General features: G+C 41.2%; 1 protein-coding gene across 1 annotated transcript in view; it reads left to right on the top strand.

Annotated features, from left to right (window-relative positions):
• The window catches only part of LOC143844772 (DGAT1/2-independent enzyme synthesizing storage lipids-like), a 32,701-nt gene that overhangs the window by 1,769 nt on the left and 7,151 nt on the right, over positions 1-23,781 (top strand). Inside the window, exons 2-6 of the mRNA XM_077352403.1 lie at positions 1,658-1,989; positions 9,471-9,635; positions 12,611-12,804; positions 17,602-17,662; positions 18,522-18,661. Of these exons, the coding sequence (XP_077208518.1) occupies positions 1,677-1,989; positions 9,471-9,635; positions 12,611-12,804; positions 17,602-17,662; positions 18,522-18,661 (873 nt within the window). The 5' untranslated portion in view covers positions 1,658-1,676. The remainder of the gene's footprint in view (positions 1-1,657; positions 1,990-9,470; positions 9,636-12,610; positions 12,805-17,601; positions 17,663-18,521; positions 18,662-23,781) is intronic.

Here is a 23,781-nt window from a genome sequence, read left to right on the forward strand (position 1 = left end):
GTTCACCTTTTCTCATGCATCAAGGGATGGGGCTGCCTTTCAGCCTTGCACAGTGTAGATGGAACAGGGCTGCTTTGTCTAATCTCACTTCTGCTGGTGAGGGACAGGGCTACCCTGCCTGTCTTTAGTGCTGGAGTAATGGAGCCACCCTGCCTGACCTTCTTCAGTGGGGTACAAAAGAGGGCCGCCATCCTAGTCTTACTGAGGGCTAGGGCAGGCCACACTACCTGGCCTGACCTATCCTAGCATGGATCAGAATGGGGCCACCCTGCTTGTTAATTCTATGGTAGGGGGCCACCCCAACCAGCTTCACCTCTCTAATCAGGGAGCAAAATAGAGCTGGTCAGCCTAGCCTCACTGTAAAGGGATAGGACCCTCCCCCCCGTTCAGTCGCCACAGTGAGGGATGGTACAAGATCACAAGACCTAGCCTCACTTTTCCTAGTGAGGGGCAGGGCAGCTCTGTCCAGCCTCAGTACAGTGCAAGAGGGACCACCACATCCAGGCTCACCTCTCCCCGTGAAGGTTGGGTTGATCCTGCATTGGCCAGGGACAGTGCCATTTCACTTGACTCCACCTGCTTTGGTGGGGGGGTAGTATGGACCCCCCTGCTGCAGCCTTGCTGCCTCATTCAGCTTGGCAGTGGAGAGGGCTGGGGGGAGGTGCGGGCTGCCCAGCCATACCTCTCCCAGTGAGGCATGTGGATACCCTGCCCTGCTGCAGTGAGGGACAAGGCTGCTCTCTAGTGGGATGCTTCAATAGCAAAATCAATTTATTGTTGCAGTTGGGAAGGACATATTGTGCTCAAGGCACTGTGTCAATCAGGACACTGGAGGAGACTATTTGAAAAACGTCACGAAGTTCCTGTTCTAACTATGCAAAATCCAACCCACATCTCCAATGTAACGTCCTTCAGAGTACGTAGAAGTTAGTGGGCTTAGAAGAGTTTAACTCTGCTTCGGAGAGCACTGATGTGCTATTAGTTCAATTCTTCCTCTCCAGCCCCCCCCAGTGCATAAACAATTTTAATTTCTGTATTGCAATTTTTTTGCTTTCAGATTGAACTTTAACACTGCAGTGTCTGACCACACTGACCAGTTTATTAGAGGTACAAAAACCACTGGAGGTGGCTAGGCCCTAGCCTTTCAGTGGTTGTTTGCATTACCAGACAGAAAATAGCAATTATATATACCACACTGATAATTCCCTCTAATGTTGCCCAAACTAGAGTTTCCCCCACAGAAAAATCATGCAGTGTGAGTGCATACTGGGCTTGCTCATTCCATGGACCTGCCTTCCACATCCAAATCCACAATTACCCATACAAGTGGAGCATCTTTTGCAGACACTATTATGATGAGATGTTGACCCAGCTGGTTTAGATGTAGGTGTGTCTGGGTACAATGATTTTCATCAACAGGACTTCACATACTGAGTATAAACTTTGGCAGAGCACCTTAATCAGCTTAGTTTATTGGTAAATAATATGTCATAGAACATAGAATAATATGTCACAATGCAGTGTTCCATTTTTATTTGGAAATAAGACTCACTGAATACTTTCAGTCAGACTGTAGCCTGGCATAGAGTGTTGTAAAATTAAATGCTGGAATTTGCATGGAAATAATTTATTCTGCTTTTATTATCTTTTTAAACAGGTACTGATAACATGAATGAATGCCGGACACTGATCAGGCATCTATGATTTCTTCAACCTATTTTGCTTCCCAGTTGGGAGAATGGATTATTTTTGAATACCTGGAGAAATACTTTTTATATGTGCTCATCTATTCAACAATGCTACTTACAGTGATCCTGATTCTTTTTTTCATTCCTTTATGCATCCTCTTCTTCCTTTACACTTCTTCTTTCTTCCTCATCATCTATCAGAGGACTCATAAACTGCAAGAAGATTATTCCAGTAATAGATGGGATAGTGCGCGACTAATGGTAGCAAATAAGTGGGATGTATTTGCAAGATTTTGGAATGGTAAGTACATTTAGATTTAGGTTGTACTACATGGGGTCTAGAGCCTCTTGCGGTGCAGGGTGGTAAGGCTTTTTTGGGGGATGCGTCACAGTACTTGGTATGTGTGGAATTCTATTATTTCCATCTTACGATTATTGGCACTTGGCTTTCTAACCAGAATTGTCTGGAAATCATGATTTCTAGTTCTTGTTTGAAGAGAAAGTACATATAAGTTATTAATCAAGCTATTGTGGCAAACTGATTAGTGTCAAACTGAAGCTACTAGAGACAGCAAAAACTAGAGCATCTAAGCCATGGTTCATATTAAGCACAAGAAAGAAGTATACTTTGAAACAAAGTAAAAAAAAAAGAGGGGGGACCATAGGTTCCCACAGTGTACCCAAACAACACAGACATTATAACTCTTAATATTTATCTGAAAGAAAAATTACAAAACTTAATTGTTGATGAGAATATTTGTTGCATGTTCCAGAAATGTCCAAAAACAATTCAATGTATGATACAGATTGTGAAACAATCAGTAAAGCAATACTGGATTGGTATGCAACTATTTCAAAAGAACAGTTCTATTTGCTAAGTGAACAGAAGTACTTATCAACAGTAAAGAGTTGGCAACCAGCGTGGCAGGCAAAAATGTTGGCTGGCAATTTCAAAAAACAATTCTATATGTAAAACAAAGATAGCAGTGCAGAGTTGGCAACCAGCACAACACCATCAAGTCTATAATTAAAAAAAACCTTGATATCTTCTTTATAAGATAAGATTCCAGGATGTACTAACTCACTCACTTTCACATATAATAAGGAAGGAGAGATGGCCAGTGACTCTAACAATTCCAGGGAAGATAATGGAGCAGATATTAAAGGGAGCGATCTGCAAGCACCTGAAGGACAATTTGTTGATCCAGGAAAGTCAGCATGGATTTATCTCCAACAGTTCCTGCCAGACCAGGCAAAAGATGAGTTGGTTTTTATACCCTGCTTTTTACTACTTGAAGGAGTCTCAGTGGCTTACAATTGCTTATCCTGCCACAGCAGACACCCTGTGAGGTAGGTGGGGCTCAGAGAGTTCTGACAGGATGGTTCTGTAAGAACAGTGCTATATGAGCTGTGACTAGCCCAAGGTCACCCAGCTGGCTGCATGTGGAGAACTGGGGAATCAAATTTTGCTCTCCAGATTAGAAACCACAGTTCTTAATCCCTATACCAGTATGGTTTCCTTCTTTGAGTGATGGGCTTACTAGATCATAAAAACTCAGTTCATGTTGTTTACCTGGATTTCAGTAAGGGTTTTTAAAATATATTTTTTAATTTAAGAATAAAAAACTGCATATTATAGAACAGTTATTTCTTTAAAACATTTAGCATTTTAAAATACAAAACATAGGAAAGAATCTTTTTCTAGAAGACAGCTTTTAAGAAGAAAGGGAAGAAAAGACTCATCATAATATAATTTACATTTTATAATTCAGTTGTTCCTTTCCAGAAAGCAGAAACTGGAGTGTAGTTTCATCATTTACTAGACCCCTGGGACAAGGTAGAGGATCCAGAAGTTTTCTGCAAAGACTTACATGAAGTTCACAATCTACAATAATATGTGAGGTTGAATCCGGGCAGTTCGCAGAATATGGACACAATCTTTCCCCCCTTGGGACATTCTGGTATCTTCCTGCAAGGATGCTTGAGGGAAGACAACTCATTCTTGCCAGCATGTTTCATCAGACTGGAGGGAGGTGTGTAGCGGGTTACCTCAGGGCTCGGGGCTCGGTCCGGTACTTTTTAACATATTTATTAATGATCTAGACTAGATGAGGGGGTGGAGGGACTACTTATCGAGTTTGCAGATGACACCAAATTGGAAGGACTGACAAATACTCCGGAAGATAGAGACAGAGTTCAACGAGATCTGAACACAATGGAAAAATGGGCAAATGAGAACAAGATGCAATTTAATAAAGATAAGTGTAAAGTTCTGCATCTGGGTCAGAAAAATGAAAAGCATGCCTACCGGATGGGGGATACGCTTCTAGGTAATACTGTGTGAATGAGACCTTGGGGTACTTGTAAGCTAAACATGAGCAGGCAGTGTGATGCAGCGGTAAAAAAGGCGAATGCCATTTTGGGCTGTATCAACAGGGGCATCACATCAAAATCACAAGATGTCATAGTCCCATTGTATATGGCACTGGTCAGACCACACCTGGAGTACTGTGTGCAGTTCTGGAGGCCTCTCTTCAAGAAGGACGTAGATAAAATTGAAAGGGTACAGAGGAGAGCGATGAGGATAATCTGGGGCCAAGCCCTATGAAGATAGGTTGAGGGACTTGGGAATGTTCAGCCTGGAGAAAAGGAGGTTGAGAGGGGACATGATAGCCCTCTTTAAGTATTTGAAAGGTTGTTACTTGGAGGAGGACAGGATGCTGTTCCCGTTGGCTGCAGAGGAAAGAACGCGCAGTAATGGGTTTAAACTACAAGTACAATGATATAGGCTAGATATCAGGAAAAAAACATTCACAGTCAGAGTAGTTCAGCAGTGGAATAGGCTGCCTAAGGAGGTAGTGAGCTTCCCCTCACTGGCAGTCTTCAAACAAAGGTTGGATACACACTTTTCTTTGATGCTTTAGGATGCTTTGGGCTGATCCTGCATTGAGTAGGGGGTTGGACTAGATGGCCTGTATGGCCCCTTCCAACTCTATGATTCTATGATTCTAAAACTCTCCGGAGGGTAGTATTAGGAAGATTATAAAAATAATTAACAGTTTCCCCTTGATTTGATTGAATCCCCAGGGCAGCAGGAGAACATACACAGGGTTGTGCTAGAAACATTTTGGACTGTTCGGCCACCACTAATCTTTGTTTCAAAATATTAAAGATTTCAGACTCGTTAAACATAAGGAAAAAATCTGTTGAAAATCCTACAATTTAAGATTCAATACTGAGAAACCATGAGCTGCATTGTGGGTCCATCTTTAAGTAAAAGAGTAAGCTATGTGACTCCACTCTGAAAAGTATTTTAAGCCAAAATTTTAAAATTATCAGCCAAGCCTTGGTTTCTAAAAAATGTTGGCCAAGCTCAGCACACAACACATAGGGCACACACATGGGAGCACCAAGAATTTGACGGAAGAAGGTTCACTGAATCCCTTCTATAGAAAATTGTTAGTTAATTTTAATGGTTTGAAGTTCATTGTATTTACATCTACTTGATGTTATTTTTAACAGCATATGCAGGTCTAGACAGTTTGTCAAAACTGCTCCATAGTGAGAGTTAAAAGGGACTAGCAACCAGCCCCACTTGCTAGTCAACATTTTTACCCTACCATACTGGTTGCCAGCATTATTTTGCTGCCGTACACTGTGCTAGCTGCCAACTCTGTATTGCTGCTAATTATATATAGTATTGGTTTTTGAAATTGCCAGCCAACATGGATGTGTTGTCTATATGCTGTGTATTCAAATGTTGATAGTTCTAATTTCCTTGATCCATTGATTTACAAGGGGGGCTTTTATCTTTCCACTGTACTGATAGGAATCTTTTAGCTGTAGTAAGGGTACACAGGGTCTGTTTCCATTGACCATTGGTTAGACTCCAGAAGGTGGACAGATGGTTTAAAAGTACATAAGAATCCTAAAAAAATCTAATACAAAATTGATATGAATAATAACTTTTTCAAAAACCCAAGTGACTGGACATGCCCAAAGCATATGTTTAATGGATGTTTCCTATGAGTTACAACACATACAATTTGATGGTATAGTATGATAAAAAGTCACTGTGGTGTCCAGTATATTATAAATATAATTTTTGTTTTATAACTCTCAACTTAAGTTCCAGAGAGAGAGAGACTATGTACAGAATTTAAGGCCGTATCACATTGCTTTAGCAAAACAGAGTGATCTAGCACCTTATTCTGCTTACATTGCATATTTATAAACAAATATTGTTGGTTTGTTTTTCTGCCTTGATCTGATTAGAGTTTCCAGAAACAAAGGAAATTCTAAAACACCTAATGCTGCGGGGCCACGTTTAGATACCAACAAATGTTGCAACTGTTAAGTATAGCCATTTAACAGAAAATGGCCAATTATATCTAGATCTCAGCTGAGAAAATGATGAAAAACTCATCCTCGGAATCTGTCCAATGATCCAATATAAACATCTTCCACAATTTTTGAACTAATGTTAATGTAGAATGTGAAAATGGATCAAATTATTATTGTCATGCCAATATACTCCTTTGTTTTCTAGCTGTAGAAATTGCAGGAGGAATGAGATCCACTCTAGTATAGGTAGACTCTAATGCATCTCACTTTGACAGGGGCACCAGAAAAGAGGATTCCAAAAGCCCCCAAGATGGATAGTCCGACTGCAAGGAGTGGTCCCAATTATTAGTACAAGTTAACAAGTATGCCTGATTATATAAACTATCAGGGAAAGCAGATCCTCCTTCACTTAATGGAAGTTGCACCATCTTGAAGAAAATCTGAGGTGACACAGAATCATAGAATAACAGAGTTGGAGGGGACCGCATGGGTCATCTAGTAAAACCCCCTGCACTATGCAGGACACTCACATCCCTATCGCTCATCTACTGTAACCTGCCACCCACTTAAGCCTTCACATAATCAGCCTCTCTGTCAGATGGCTATCTAGGCTCTGTTTAAAAATTTCCAAAGATGGAGAACCCACCACCTCCCAAGGAAGCCACATGGAACGCCACATACATTTCTAAAACAGCATATTAATTTTATCAATATATATGCAAGGTATTGATAAAATTAATATGCTGTTTTAGAAATGTATGTGGGGTTCCATGTGGCTTCCTTGGGAGGTGGTGGGTTCTCCATCTTTGGAAATTTTTAAACAGAGGCTAGATAGCCATCTGACAGAGAGGCTGATTATGTGAAGGCTTAATATATATGCAAGGTATAGAGCCTCTTGTGGCGTAGAGTGGTAAGGCAGCCGTCTGAAAGCTTTGCCCGTGAGGCTGGGAGTTCAATCCCAGCAGCCGGCTCAAGGTTGACTCAGCCTTCCATCCTTCCGAGGTCGGTAAAATGAGTACCCAGCTTGCTGGGGGGTAAACGGTAATGACTGGGGAAGGCACTGGCAAACCACCCTGTATTGAGTCTGCCAAGAAAACGCTGGAGGGCGTCACCCCAAGGGTCAGACATGACTCGGTGCTTGCACAGAGGATACCTTTACCTTTACCTTTTTATGCAAGGTATACAGAAAGGAATTTTGCATAAACTATAGGCATAATATTCATTTTGAGCATATTTACCTTGTTCTATAGACAGGCTTAAGTGTTCCATCTGTTCAAATCCAAAGATATATCAAAAAAGTAATTTAGCATAGTCATTTGTGTAATATCTCTAGGAATTAGTATTTCAAGGTAAGTATTTCTAGTTAAGTAATGACATATGAGCACCCCTGAAAATGTCCATAGTAAAATGTGTTTCATGATACATTGTCTCCTAGTGGCATCAACTCAGATTTTTCCCATTTAATCATATATCCAGACAAGTCTCCCAAAGTATTAATCATATTAATTAATGCAGGAACTGAAGATTGAGGTGCTAAAATAAATAATAGATCTTCCTCATAAAGAATAATTTAAAATTGAAAACAATGATGTATAAAGCCATTATTATTATTACTATTACTTTGTTTAATAGTACAAGCTAGAGGTTCGAAACATAAATTAAAAATAAGAGGAAAAAAAGGGCAAACCTGTCTAGTACTCCTCTCAAGAGAGAATGGTGTGGAATGATAAACTACCTCTTACTGATATAAAACTTGAAATTAAAACAGAAACTACATCACCTTGTAACCTTGAGATATAAATAACATTTATTAAATAAACATATATTCAGTTCAGAACCCACATAATAACCCTTCTACGGTCTCAGAAATAGGAAACTTAAGATAGATTTGCGCTTGGAAAGAGTTAGTCCATAAAGCTCTCTAGATGTCTACTTCATTTCAGTTTTGTTGCCATTAATCCATCTGACTGTGCCTGACTATTTTAGGCTACCTGAACAGAAGGGAAGAAAATCTGTCTGATGGATCACCTCTTCCCTGATTAAAGTGGTTAAAGCCAGTCGCAGAGAATATTGTCCCTAAAGTATGCTTGGCTTGGCTGGTACCCCCTGACTGGGTCTCTTGTTATAGGGCTAATATCTATATTTTTACTGTGTGGTATGTTAAATTGGTAAGACCATAAATTAGTAGGGGTCAGGGATACTTTGTACGGCTATTTTTTAAAAATATAAATTTTCAGAATAGTCATACATATTTGCAATTCACATTACATTCTATAAAGTTCAGTCTGAAGTTGTTTGCATTCCCCCTCTGTTCATTTGTTTTAAGCAGCTATGTTCACGTCTGATTAGAATTGTCTTAATCTAGTTCTTTTTCAGTATGCTTGTCTGGGTTCCCTTCTTCTTTCCTTGTTGTTTCTTTTAGAGAAGTTGGTTGGGAGCTCCTGGTCCACATTGGTGCTCATATTGCCATTGCATATCTGACTGAACTAGAAATCTACCACTCGTACTGTACCCCAATGATCTAGAAGAGAAAGGAGAGGTGGCTAGCCAGATTTGATTCATATTTATCATTCTTAAATGTTATAGCCTATCCTATTTGTAGGATGTCCCATAACTTAGGATTTAGCCAGTGAATTACAACACCCTCATGTGGGACACCAAATTTATTGTTTTTTAATTGATTATTATCATCACATTATTTTCATTAATATTCTATTTAATACATGCGTGGATAATTATAAGAACATAGAAGACGTGTGGGTTATGGGAAAGATTCACTTTAACACTGACACCTCCTTCTTACTGTTTATTACTTATTCTGCTACTGCTCCCAGGTGTAATTGTTTTCCTTTATAGGAAATGCTTCAATTTATGAAACAAGACATCTTTAATCTATACCAGCCTTTCTCAACCTTTTAATTGCTGAGACACTCCTGAAACATTCTTCACATTTCAAGAACCCCTGGAAGTGATGCCAGCAGGCCACACCTTCCTGCCATGCCTCCAGAAGTCACATGTCACCCCAAGTGCCATGACCCACAGTCAGAAAGGATTTGTATAGCAGGGACCATTCTCCTTCTAACCCTCCCCAGACCCATCATTAGCCATTTTTTTTGGGGGGGGCAGATTGACCTGACCACATATGGCAATATCACCCAATAATTCTTAATTTTAAAAAATATAAAAAAATAATTCCCATCCATTTGGCAAATCCCTTCTGGGGCTATTGGGAAACCCTGATTGAGAAAGCCTGATCTATATAGTTTATTTCAAGCTTATTATTAACTGGACCTAATATATAAGATTTTGGAATAAAAATAGTCAGAAATTGTCATGTCTGACAATTGTAAAATGGACTGAACATATTCTAATATAATCAACCACTTTTGAAACCATATTTTGAAACAATAACATTTTTGTGTTTTGTATTCTAAATAGGTTATGAGCTACATGGCACAGAAAACCTTCCAGATGGACCAGGTCTAATTATTTATTATCATGGAGCAATTCCTGTGGACTATTTCTACTTTTTAAATAGATTATTTATTCTGAAGCGCAGACTTTGCTACTCAGTGGCTGATGAATTTTTCTTCAAAGTACCAGGTGATATATTTTTTGTTAATAGAAAATTATTACAGATATTGAATGGTGAGTGAGATAATATATTGAATGATTTGTGAGATATAATGTATTGTTTCTTCCCCCCTCCACTTCCCCAGGTTGTAGGAAATTTTAGCGCAGCCTTTCATAGGGTCAGTTTGCTAGTAAGAAAAGACTACTAGATAACAAGAGGAAACCTGCAAGAAACTTGTGGGGTAGCTATCCCATTTACCCCCAACTTTGCTTCCTCTTCTCTCCTCATACCTCTTCTGCCACCCCTTTTCTTATTCTCTCTCTCCTCCACGCATGTCACTTACTTTCTCTTTCTGCTCCCGTCACTCTCCCTCTTTCTCTTTCTATGACTCATTCAATCACTCTCCCTTTCTGTTCCATCACTATTATAAGCAGATAATGTGGCAAGTAAGGCCATGAAATGTTCCTCCCAACAGCAGAAATATGATAAGAAAAGAGATGTTTACCCCAAATGCTCAAAAGAAATGTGTGGAATTTGCTATGTAAGAGGGGGGTAACTAGCAAATAATATTTTGCTAGTTTTTACAAGATGCCTTACACCCTTTGAAGAACCTAAGGCACACAACTATTTATTAGTATTTAAAAATAAAGAAAATAGCTCTATTCAGAAATAAGACACAAGACAAACACTATGCAATTACACTAACACATGTATGCAAAGAGAAATAAGGTAGGAAATAGCCAGGTTTCAGGGGAAAGGGGGCAGCAGGGGTTATACAGTTACTGATCAGGGCGTGGGGTGTGCAGATTGAGGGAGCCAGGTGAGTAGATGGAAGGAGTCAGAGCAACACAAATAAGCCAGCATCCAAGTTGAGTGTCTGGCTGGGATCCGTACCAGGAGACTGACCACTAGAGAGGCACTTGGGGGAGCCCAAATGAAGGGTTTTTAGACCCTTTACCTAGCCAGGTATGTGCTAAAAAATCATGTAGGCTGAGGTGGGCTTTAGACAAGAGGCCCTTTTGATTGCGATGACAAAAAGATTTAATTCAATTAGGATGGCAAAGATAAAAGAGGGGGCTCTGAAAACTTTGGACCTGGTTTGAAATTCTAATATCTAGGTAAATAGAGCAATAAAGCTCTTGGCAGGCTGGCATTATTTTGGGGATAGGAATGGGGTTCATGAGGTGAGAAAGTGACTTCTAAAGGTCTGCTGGTTCTCGTGTTAGCAGTACAACGGCTGGCATGGGTAAAAGTCTGCACTCCTAACCGCTACACCAAGCTGACTCTCTATAAGGGGATGGAGTATGAAGGAGCCAGGTTTCGCAGCAGCTAGTGAAAGACTGTCTTCCATGAAAGAGAAGGGTTGGCCATTCAGAGCAATCATCTTGCTGACAAGGTGTATTGCATGTATTAGAATTTTGGTCTGAATGACCGTAAATAAATATTGATTGCTGACAAGGTGAGTGACTGCTTCTAGGGGCCGCTACATAGCACTTGTGGATGTCACCGTTGCTGTCCCTGGGGAATGATCTCTTTGAGGGTGGCCTGCTTTGAAGTCCCACCCATGGCACCTTGAGTGCAGGGAGCCTTTCTTGGCAGGAGCTCCTGGTCCCACTGAGCTGCTTCCTGCTCAGAGGGAGTGGGCTTCTTCTTCTGGCCACTGGCTACCTCTTTTCCTTGGTGGCACTGTAGTGGAACACACCCTTTGTAGGTGCCTGTGGAGAACAGAGGAAAAGTATTGGGAGTCTGCCCACCTCCGGACAGCTGGCATTCTGTCGCACAGGGGCCACTTAGAAGGGTGCAGAAATGTTTTCAGAAGTGTGGACTGAAGAAGGTAAGAGGAGGGACAGCTTTCTTGCATTCGATTGGAAGGCACTATGGAGAGTTTACTGGAGGCAGGAGGAGAAACAGGGAGATGTATAGAATGATGTTTCCCTCCCCCCTAAATCACAGCTGTCAAGACTTTTCCAATGAGTTATCAACTACTGGTCCTTATGCAGTGTAATAATTCTTTATCCTCTGTAGAGAGCTCCAGGAATAGATCAGGAAAAGGAAGCTTGAAGACCTCTGGTGATGCCCTGCTAGAGGCAGATTTCAGTGTGCTTTCAGGATGCATGTGGTGTGGATCCATTGGTTCATGGGGTTAGAGGATTCCCCACATGATGAGTACCATTTGCACCCACTTTCACCCTCATGGCACAGAGAGTTTCACAATCAGGAGGGGTGGGAGAGTATAAAACATTGATCTTCAGCTGTACCATCCATTAACTAAGCCCCATGGCTTGGCAAGAGCAGAGAAATGAAGTGGGTTAGTGCCCTGAGTCCACCTACCCCCAAACAAGGGAGAGAAATTCTCAATCAAAAATTTGGTCCTCAGCCAAGGAACCCTCTAGCTATAAGCCCCTTGGGTCAGAATGAGCTGAGAGATGGGGTGGCTCTAGCTAAGCCCCTTGGGTCAGAATGAGCTGAGAGATGTGGTGGCCCTGAGTCTACTTAATGCCAGAATTCAAAAATACTACCTTTTGAAAATGGAATTGTGTTGATTCCCATGGGTTCACCAAATTGCTACCAAATTTGTTATAACTTTATGGTATAACATAACCTTTACAAACTATTCTGAGAAAACACATATAAGTCCTTGGGATTTGGCTAATGATTCTTTCAAGAATCAAGTCTTAAACATATAGAGAAAAAATTACTTAAGTCTTAACACATTTACTTAAAATTTCATTAAATCTTAACAAAGTGACATCTTGACCACTACCTCCAATTATATAAATGTGTAAAGGCAGAGGTTTTCCTATTAAAGCATTCCTTCTACATCTTCTCTCCATCATCATTGATTTTTGAGCCTGAATTATATTGTCTAGATAATTGAAGAATCTTCTTTCCTTCCAGAACAAAATAATTATTCTGAAGTCTAAGAAATGGTCACGGCAACACTGAATGCAGATGTTAAACACGTATAATATTGTATGATTTAATTAGTACTTAATTCTTACAGGCCTCAAACCGCTACTAAATCTTTTGCATATTATGCCTGGTACAAAGGAAGAGTGTTTAAATGCCCTGAAAAATGGTCATTTAGTGGGACTTTCACCAGGAGGAGTTCGAGAAGCCCTCTTCAGTGATCACTCATACAACCTTTTGTGGTGTAAACGTAAGGGCTTTGCTGAAGTGGCCTTAAATGCTAAAGTGGTAAGTACTGTGCAACATGAGAATATATCCAGATGTGTTCAAAATGAGAGCAATTACATTGTTTTGCATAAATATATTAAATTGGTTGAATTTATTATCACATGCATGGATTCTTAGTCTTCATTAATAGGAGCAAGAACATCTATCCAACCAAATAATAGTGACCTGCATCACATATTTATAGCAAAAGCAAGTGAAATGAGGATTATATTTAAACTGTTCTCTCAAGTGAAGCTTTCCTGCTATTCCTTGGAGCATGAAATCTCCCACTGCAGATTCTTATGACTCTGGGGGCAATGTTTCCTAGGTCCACATTGGATTGTAGCAGAGGCAGAGAAATGCCATCACTCCACAGAGGATTTAAGCTATAGCACTGTGAACAATCTAACATCTGAAGCATCAGTTCTGCATCTCTGCAGGAGAGAGGCCACATGTCACATACTTAACATTTGTCTTTGCAGCCACTTCTGTGTTGTGTGATGCACATTATTTCTTTATATAATAAGGTAAAGGTAAAGGTATCCCCTGTGCAAGCACCGAGTCATGTCTGACCCTTGGGGTGACGCCCTCCAGCGTTTTCATGGCAGACTCAATACGGGGTGGTTTGCCAGTGCCTTCCCCAGTCATTACCGTTTACCCCCCAGCAAGCTGGGTACTCATTTTACCAACCTCAGAAGGATGGAAGGCTGAGTCAACCTTGAGCCGGCTGCTGGGATTGAACTCCCAGCCTTATGGGCAAAGCTTTCAGACGGCTGCCTTACCACTCTGCGCCACAAGAGGCTCTTTATATAATATTTATATAATATTTAGTTTATATATAATCCAGTGGGTTCATCACCCATAATGTTACTACTTCTTCTTTACATAAACACTATAGATTTTTCTACCATTATGACATTTAGAGAAAGAAACAATGGCAGCCTATGTTTTCAGTGAAATCAACGCAGGAGGAATTAAACAGAATAGCATAAGCCATGAAGGTGAGGGTTGCTGGTCGAAAGTGTCATGAAGTCACAGCTGACTTATGGTAATCCCATAGGACTTTCAAGGCAAGAGAATTCAAAGGTGGTTTATATCACCTGCCTCCTAGTCATGGCCCTGGGGTTCCTTGGAGCTCTTCCATCCAAATGCTAGCTAGGACTAGCTGTATTAACTTCCAGGTTGTTACAAGATTGGGCTAGGCTGGGCTATTCAGTTCAGGGTAAAGGTGAGGGACCAATTGGTATTATTTTTAATGTCATTTATAAAGAGTTTATTTTGCATTGATAGACAAATGATTAAGTGATTACATGCTTGGAAGACAGGGAAAGTATTATTCGAGTTAGAATCCATCAAAAATTGACTTTACTTACTTACTTATTTTATATACCGCCCTCCTTGAAGGCTCAGGGTGGTTTATGTGAAACAAATGACACAGACAATTCAGTTTGCAACAATGTGGTAACAACAACAACAATGTAGTGATAACAGTAAACAGCATTGTGGAACGGTAGCATTTGGAGTCCCATTTCAACAGAAGAGACATAAACTAAGAATTTCCCACTGGAAACAGTGAGATGTTAAAGTGTTCCATTTCTGCTTGCTTGTGCCCATTGGGTCTTTGAAAGTGCTAATCGTGGAAGAAGATGCTAAATAAAAATTCAGAACCACCCACAGCACAATGATGATTGCTTGACCTGCCTACTCCACCCTCTTGGAGTTTCACTTAATAACTAATCATTTTTTTTAATTGTACCTTGTCATGAAGTCTAGTAGTTTCAAGTTTGGCTGGAGTCAAGCAATAATATTAAAGACATCTGAAAATGAAACAATAGAGACATAGTTGCCCATGCTGTAAAACTTCATTTCCCATTTAATTTTAGATACAATTTTTTTTTGTAATTGTTTCCAATACCTTTCCAGACAAAATATGTATGAATTACAGTAAATGATCAGTAACATTCATACTCTATTTTGAGTCCACTAAAGTTTCATAAGTACAATTTTTTTCTCTCTGGCCTTATTCTAGAGTTCACAGTACCCTCTTATTTCTCTGCTTATATTTTTCTAGGTAACTGCTTTGTTTCTGAAGAATTTCTTCTGCCATCACAATTATAGAGAAGAGACAATTGTATGGCAGCGAAATAAATTTCTATTTATTACAAGTTCCAAAAAGTCTTTTTTGCATGTATTGTTTCAATTCAAACTACAGCAAACTGTAAAGATAAGAAGCAGAAGCTTTCCTCAGAAACAATGGCATATTGCCAAAATTAAGTCCTAGGTTTCCACTCTCATTTTCAGAAAGCTGGTGCCTTATTCAGTGGCTATCACTCAATAGGCTATAAACAATAACATCATCATCACCATCATCATCTATTAATAATCACTCCTCAAGATATAAATGCAAAATTAAAACATCACATTATTTTCTGTGTACCACTGTAAATCTACCAGAATTGATTTTTCTACAAAACAAAATAACACTGCATAATTATCCATAATATACCATCAATTATACATCTTTAAACTGCTCCTGTGGAGCGGTATAAATAAAAAAGTAAGGGCAAGGTGGGAGGAGAAAGGGGCAGGCTGAGTCCATGATAAAAACTCGGAGGGGCCATTTAGGAGCTGCGAAGTGGCCCCTCCGAGTGTCACTCTGGGGCCAAGTGGCTAATAGGGAGCAGCGCACAGTGCAGCTCCCCATTGGTCAATTGGCCCATCCTCAACTCTGCAGTGAGGTGAGTCGGCCAGGGGAAGAGGTTCCTTTCCCACCGCCAAGGCAGCCACCTTGGCCAGGGAGGGAGGTGGCGGCAAGCCTTCGAGAGGCTTCGCTGCCAGGAGAGGAGCGGGAGGCTCACATATGTATAGGAGAACCACACAAATAATAGTCTCAAAGACTGGTATTTCTAAAGTCCCACATTTATGTTTCCAAATATATCAAACCCATGATACACATAAAATTAGGTATGTTATAATGTGAGTGAAGCTTTAATTTTGCATTTGTATCTTTAGGTGTGATCATTAATATATGATGATGATGATGATGATGATGATGATATTGTTTATAGAACTTTGCGAATTAGCCACTGATGAAGTCAGCAGCTTTCTGAAAATGGGGGAAAAAACTAGTACCTCATTTTTTGCATTCCTCCATTGTTTTTGGGGAAAGCTTCTGCTTATCTTTACCGTTTGACTTAAATTGAAATAATACATGCATAGAAGACTTTTTGGAACTTGTAATAAACAGAACTTTATTTCACTGCCATACAGTCGTCTCTTCTCTTTGGCCAGCACTTTGTGGCGTCTACAGTTTTCCTTTTGGGTTTCCCCAAGCTACCAGGAAACTGGGTGGGGTCTAGGCACTGAAGAAGAAGCTTGATTAATTCTAAAAGCAAGTAGACTCATATTTCCTGCTTTTTCACTAGTACTATCGTATACAAATCAAGACGTATGATGCTACATGATTGGTCTTGATTTCCTAGAGGTAAAGAACAAAGGAAAATAGGGATAGAACTTTTTTTTCATAAATGTCTTCTAAAATGTTCAAATGGTATGATCTTGAATTACTTAATTTTGGAATTACATCATAACTTTAAGATACAAAGGTTCAGCTACCAAGTGTTTTACATAAGTAGAACTAGCTACACAGGCTTTCTGTGCATGACTGAACATGAAAGTGTAGCATTGATTTGGCTAGACAAGGCATGTACAGGTTGTTGTGATGTCTTAGGTATGTATTACACATAGCAAACTGCACATAAAACAAGTATACTGAATATAGTTGCTCCATAGGCTCACTGAAATAGGATTGTTTCTCGTTCCATTTCTTTTTGAAATCAACCTTTCCTACTTTGTTCAGCTGACATTCAGAAATGCAAACACCGATTACTCTTATTACATATTATAATTAAGCCCATATCAGAGATTTGGTAATGCCTAAGAATCCACCTAGAATGTGTGTGAAAAATCATAGACAATGAAAACATTAAAAAGATAAATAATCCTAACACCAGCCACGGCGCCATGGGCACCGCAGACTAAATAATCCGATAAGGCCTTGGAGGGAGGAGTTAGGGCATGCTTCGTCCGTGATGAGGAAGGGTGCTTATTGGCCCCTTCCGCGCCTGCCGATTGGGCTCTCCGATTGCCGCCCCGCCGGCAAGGGAGCACCCGTCAGCCGCGCGCAGCACAGCTGGCGGGTGATCCCTGCCCGACGGCCTGATGCATCAAGAGGCGCAAAGCGCCTCCGGCGCATCAGGCCACTGCCACGCCGCCACTTGCGGACTGCCCACTCGGGGGCCGCCCGCGGCCCCGCTAGCACCCACTGTATTCCACGTACAGCGGGCTTGATTACTAGTATATTCATAATTATGGGGTTTACTGGTTCATGGGTTTTAAAATATATATTGTAGACAAGCTGATATCTGAAAAACTAATAGGTATATTTTCCTTCTGACTTTAGCCAGTAAGCTGACTTCAGTTATGGAGAGGTATTGTTTGATGTCCAGGATTGCTTGCTGTCACAGGAGACATCCTGCCTCCTACTGCCATTGACTTCCATAGCTCAGCTGGGTGGTGGGAAGAAATTCCCTGGTAAAATGTGTGCGGGAGACAGATGCTTCCAGCACAATCTGGAGGTGACACCATCACTTTGGGTGGTGCCCAAATATGTTACTGCATCACTCCTTGTGTGATGTCATGTCTAGTGTGTCCTGAAAGAAAGATATACATAAATTACACAAACTTTTTACAGGAATGTGTATTTCATAGTCTTCAGGAATGCTACATTACATTATCATGTTTTCCTTCTTTCCTTAGCCTATAATTCCAATGCACACGCAAAATGTACGTGAAGGATTTAGGACTTTTGGAAGTATCAGTAAGAAACTTTTTTCTGTATTAATATTTTAATTTTTAACTCCAAAATTTAATTTAAAATATTTCTAAAAAACATTATAAATTTGCTTGATTATCAGTGCAATCCTAAATAGTTACACCCTTCTAAGTTCAGTATGGATTTAGTGAGTGATTCTGGTATTTTCCACTCCAGATTTGTATTTTTCCTTATATCTCTGCAAGGGAAGCACTAAAGACTTCCTTTAAAAAGTGAAAGTTGGGAATTCAGAGAAACTGCTATACATATTGGTACAGTAGTATACTGATATTATGAAATTCTGGTGCATTAAAAAAAAAATCAGTTCTCCTGCAGTGGGAGGGGGAAATGGCTGCCATTAAGGCTAGAAAATCCAGGTTTTACTTTGGCAGAAAGGAGATTTCAAAATCAGAGAAAAGCCAAGGAAAATCCTTCATGCATGTGCTAATTTCCACATGTGCAAACAGATGTTCCTTTTGTTCCTAAAGAACCATTGCCTTGCATTGGAATAGCAGTTTTTAGATGAAACCAATCCTTTCATAGTGAACTTTTGAGACAGAGTTTCCGCTGATCTTCAGCAAATGAGGAATTTTCCACTGATTTTAACAATAGAGATAACTTCGTATGCATGAAAGGAAATATATATGGAAATCTCACAGAAGTGTGACAGCTGTTTTTTAATGGGATATCTCTCTGTGTGTATCAGAGTGGATTATGGATTGTGTTTTCATGTTCTTATTAATGCAAGATAGGATCAAAATATGTAATTAGTTTCAAAGTGTTTTTATATTTTACATATTTCTTGACATTAGATTCAACTGCATTTTTATAGAATGTAAACTGATTTTTTTTGTGTATGAAACAGCATTAACAAGGTGGTTATATGAACATGTAAAAATACCAGTCCTTCCACCGTATGGTGGACTGCCTGTCAAATTTCGGACTTATATTGGAGAACCCATTCCATATGACCCTAATATAACTGCTGAGGAATTAGCTAAAAAGGTAAGGTGTTAAATTACCTTTGTTAAATTATCTTGAATAGTTGTCATTATAGATCTACTTGTAAAATATTAATGTTTAATAAAAATGCAAAACAATTATACATATGGGGGGTTTGACTTGAAGCCATAGATCTGGAAAAGGAAAGGTTAATCTCTCCCCCACCCCACCTATGTTCACTGTTTGCATTGTTGGAAATAATCTACCTCCTGGGCTTCAGTAAGCCTGAGTCAGAAGAAGAGTTGGTTCTTATATGCCACTTTTATCTACCAGAAGGAATCTCAAAGCGGCTTACAATCGCCTTCCCTTGCCTCTCCCTACAACAGACACCCTATGAGGTGGATGAGGCAGAGAACGCTAATATTACTTCTTGGTCAGAACAGCTTTATCAGTGCTGTGGTGAGCCCAAGGTCATCCAGCTGGTAACGTGGGGGAGCGCAGAATCAAACCTGGCTTGCCATATTAGAAGTTGGCACTCCTAACCACTACACCAAGCTGGCTTTTGGTGGGGCAAAAACAGAGCTGGCTCTTGGAGTGGCTCTTGAAGAGGCAACAAGTTAAGTACCTGAACTGTGCCAGTCTGTTTTCTTTGGGGTATTTCTAGCCAGAAGGGATACAAAGAAAGTCCAAGAGGAGGTCATGTCAAAGACAAGGAACCGTAACTGGAAATGTTGTAGCTCTTGTTGTTGCTGGCCTCACATCTGAAAACAGGGGCACAGAAAGCAGGGTTTGGAAAAAAACTGGCAGCCTGGATGGTATGGGAGGAGATGATCCTTTAGGAAACTCAGTCCCAAGATCTTTAGGGCTATAAATGTAAGAACCATCATTTTGAATTGTGCTCTGAAATAGATGGGTGTAGATCTTTTAGCACAGGAGTGATACAGTTCCTGTAACTAACCTTCGATAGTAGCCTGCTGTCACATTTGTAATAATTACAGTTCAGTTAGTTTTATTACGGTCATAGACCAGCACAAGATGATACAAAAACATCCATTAAAACTAGGAATTAAAACATCTTAAAATATAACAATATAATAATAATAAGGTACATCAACACAGTTCACTTGAAACAGACCATTCTATTATGAAATTGATTCTCTGCAGGAAAAAAATGAAAGAAAATGGGAACTAGATCATAGTGTACTAGCTTCTAATTCAGGACACTTACAAAATGGTGTCCTGGCAAACAGAATATTAAAAACCACATTCTCAATTCAGTTTCCTGTGAATTATATGACTTAATTTGTTGTGAGCATAGGATTCCCTAGCTACAACAACCATTCCCATATCTTTAAACCGCCCGTGGCGCCGCGGGCGCCACGGACTAAATAAATGGTTAAGAGGTTCTAAGGCAGGATATGTCCATGATAAGGAAGGGTCCGGATTGGACCCTTCCTCAGGACAGACAATCGGAGGGACCAATCGGCAGGTGCTGCGTGCCTGCCGATTGGTGCCTCCGTTTCCCAGCCTCAGCAACTGCGAGCCGCACGCAGCGCAACTCGCAGTTGCTCCCTTTGCCGCCGGCCTGACACGTCGGGGGCGCAGAGCACGGCTGCCGGGGGCTCCCAGCCATGCGGCCTGACGCAGCGAGAGGCGCGAAGCGGGCTTGATTACTAGTATATAGATAAACCAGATCTAGAGTACAAAAATGCTAGCCTGTGCATTGGTTTTCAGTGTATATCACCCATGCCATTCTGTGTTGTAGTTATCTGTATTGATTTGAATTTCATCCCATTAAAGGTAATCTATATATCTACATTTTCCCCTCCCCTTTTGTAATGAATGATGCAACTTGCGTATGTAAGGCAGGTTTTCTCAACCAGGGTTTCGTGATGGCCACAGAAGGGTTTCGCTGATTGGGTGGGAGTTAATTAACTTTAAAAATATATTTAAAATTTAAAAATTTGGTATGACCATATATGGTCATATTGACCCCCCCCCCCAATGGACAATGATGGGCCTGAAGAGGGTTGGAACGGGAGGACCCCCGGCCATACAAATCCTTGCTGGCTGAGGCTTATTGCATTTGAGAGCAACTGGAGTCCAGAGTGGTAAAAACTCTCAATTTATCTGAACTGCGTGGGGATGGAGTGTGGAGCAACATAGGTTTGCCCCAGCCCAGTTCCTGGCCCAGTGAAGTAGCCACTGAGCTGTTTTGGGCATTGGAAGGGCACCAGAGTGGCATAGGCCTGCTCAAGCCCTGTTTCTGGTGTTGTGGTGGGGGTGGCTGAGTAGCAGTCCTGTTTCTGGCATGGGAGGAGGGGAATGACAGAGTGGTATAGGCCTACCTCAGCCCTTTTCTGGCATTGGGGTGTGTATTAAAATGATGGAGCAGTGTAGGCCTCTCCCAGCTGTGTTGCTGGCATGGGGGGTGCAGGCAACATAGCAGCATGGCCCTGTTTCTGCAGACTCCCTTTGGTGAAGGAGAACCACTCGTAGCCAGCCCAGAGTGAAAATATTTCTGTGCTGTCACTTCCTGTGGTGTGGGAGTGGCCTGGTGATTCCACATCTGATGGGGGCATCTCGGTGATATCACTTCTGTTGATATGTGACTTCTGGGGGCGTGTCGGGAAGGTGTGGCCTGCTGACATAACTTCTGGGGTTTCTCAGAGCCTAAAATATTTTCAGGGGTTTCTCAACAGTAAAAAGGTTGGAAAAGGCTGATGTAAGGATTCTGCTAGGGTACTGGAGCATATGCCATGCTCTAGAATTAGCCAAGTGCATTTGGTTTACCTAAACTGGGAAGAATACCAAAAAAAATGTCTTATGGATACTATATGGTATTTTCCATGCTGATACAGATTCTGTATTTGGCTACTGATAGAGGCAATACCAAAAATCCAAAAATATCTGGGAATACTGTGCAATGTTCCCTGAACCAGAGCAACTGAGGCAGTGCCAAAAGCCAACAGGACTAAAGTCAAATCTGAGAATCTCTGAGAAGTAGAAATGTGGGGGGGATTTCTGCAAAGTCAGAAGAATCGGTGCAATCAATGGACTTGTGCCCAACAGCAAAACCCAGTGCCAAGTTGCCATTGCCACCATAGACCCAGTGGCAGAACTCAGTGCCAACCTACTAGTGCCCAGCAGCAGAACCCAGTGCCCCATTGAGGCAAGTGTCAGCTCAACAGGACTGCAGCACAGAATCACAACCCCAGCATGGGATGGGGATTGCAAGGACAGCAGCACAAGTACAGTACTGTCCGTGCCACTGTAACAGTATCAAATCAAGGCCAGCCCTATACACAAAATCCCAGTAATATTCTGTTTTCTCCTGTGGAGCGGTCTAAATAAACAGTAAGGGCTAATGGGAAGGAGAAAGGGGCGGGCCGAGTCTGTGATAAAAACTCAGAGGGGCCAATCAGGAGCCGCTGTGCAGCTCCTGATTGGACCCTCCAAGTGTCACTCCGGGGCCAAGTGGCCAGTTGGGAGCCACTTGGCCCGTCCTCGGCTGTGCGCTCTGGCGAGTCGGCCGTCCTCACCCCTGTGGCCCACTCAGGTAAGTCGCCACCCGGGGGGGAGATGCTTCGCCACTGGGAATGGAGCAGGGCCACTGCCTCGAAGACACAGTGGCTCTGCTCCTTTCCCGCCGCCCTCCCACGCATAGGGCCCGGGGAGGGGAGGCACCGAAGGACCGTGCGGCTTATTTTGCCACCGCTGAGGCAGCCATGTTCCCCGGGGATGGCGGGGTGCCACCTGTGCGGCTGTGCCATTCTCCCAGCCCATGGTGCACCCGTTCATTGGTGGGGGGGCCACAATGCCTTCCCGCGGGCCCAGGAATAGCCCATTTTTACAAATGGGCTTTCCTACTAGTTTATACATAAAGTGATATGATGGAATCTCACCATATTAAAAGCAACTTCATCCAGAGTAGTCTGAAACTCAACGGCTCATCAAGACAGGTCTCAACAATAGGTTAATAAACATGGATCAAGCCTAAGCATGTTTACTCAGAAGTAAGTTTCATGTCATTAAATAGGGCCTCCAGAAAAGTATCCTTAAGGGCTGTAGCTAAACTTGATTTCATTCTCATTGAAACAGAGTGAGGTGTGCATTTTGCAGGGGGGTAGGGATTAATTAGGGCAAAGCAGCAAAAACTAATTTGTAGTCTAATGTCAGTCAGAGTCAGATGACCTTTATTGGCATAAAATGGCAAAGCATAAAACTAAAATGTTAAAATAATTCCAGTTACAGATTCCATCAGGGAAAGATTTTCATTTAAAATTGCCAGCAAAGACTTAGCTACTTTTACAATAATTGCTCAGTCCCTCACAGATAGTATCATTTTAATCCAACGTTTCTCATCAACACAGCAGGATCTCAGGTTCTTCAAGTAATTAGCTAAAGGGTGACAATATAGAGCAAACTTAGGACACACCAATAGTATGTGTCATAATGCGTCGGGAACACTACACCCATGCAAACAGTATCTCTCCTGAGGAGGGATCTTCAAAAATCTACCTTGGGTGAAGTTTGAGGGAAAGATGTTTAAGTGAACTAATAGAAATGTTGTTCTTAACGGGTATGCCTCCAAAATTTGGAGATACAAGGGCATGGTTGTGTGTGTAAAAGGAATATCCCAGAAACTGGGAGTACATACACTGTTATTAGAGGAACCTAAAACCTGAGTATCCTGATCTTCTAATCTCTGTATAATCATAGAATAATAGAGTTGGAGGGGATCTCCTGGGTCATCTAGTCCGACCCCTGCACTCTGAAGGACACTCACAACCCTATCCACTGTAACCTGCCACCTTCTTGAACCTTCATAGAATCAGTCTCTCCATGAGATGGCTATCCAGCCTCTGTTTAAAATTTCTAAAGAGAACCTACTACCTCCTGAGGAAGCCTGTTCCACTGAAAAAACGCTCAGTCAGGAACTTCTTCCAGATGTTTAGACAGAATTTCTTTTGAATTAATTAGTTCTGGTCCGTCCCTCTGGGGAAAGAAAGAACAACTCTGCTCCATCCTCTATATGGCAGCCTTTTAAATACTTGAAGATGGTTATCAGATCCGATCTCCTGGAAATGATAGCACATCAGCTATGTCTTGTCTTGAATAAGAAATGAAGCTCTATGCTTGATCTGGAGAATCACTCATAAAAACACTGAGATCAGGAAGGG

The sequence above is a fragment of the Paroedura picta genome, chromosome 9, assembly GCF_049243985.1.
Source record: "Paroedura picta isolate Pp20150507F chromosome 9, Ppicta_v3.0, whole genome shotgun sequence".
NCBI lineage: Eukaryota > Metazoa > Chordata > Lepidosauria > Squamata > Gekkonidae > Paroedura > Paroedura picta.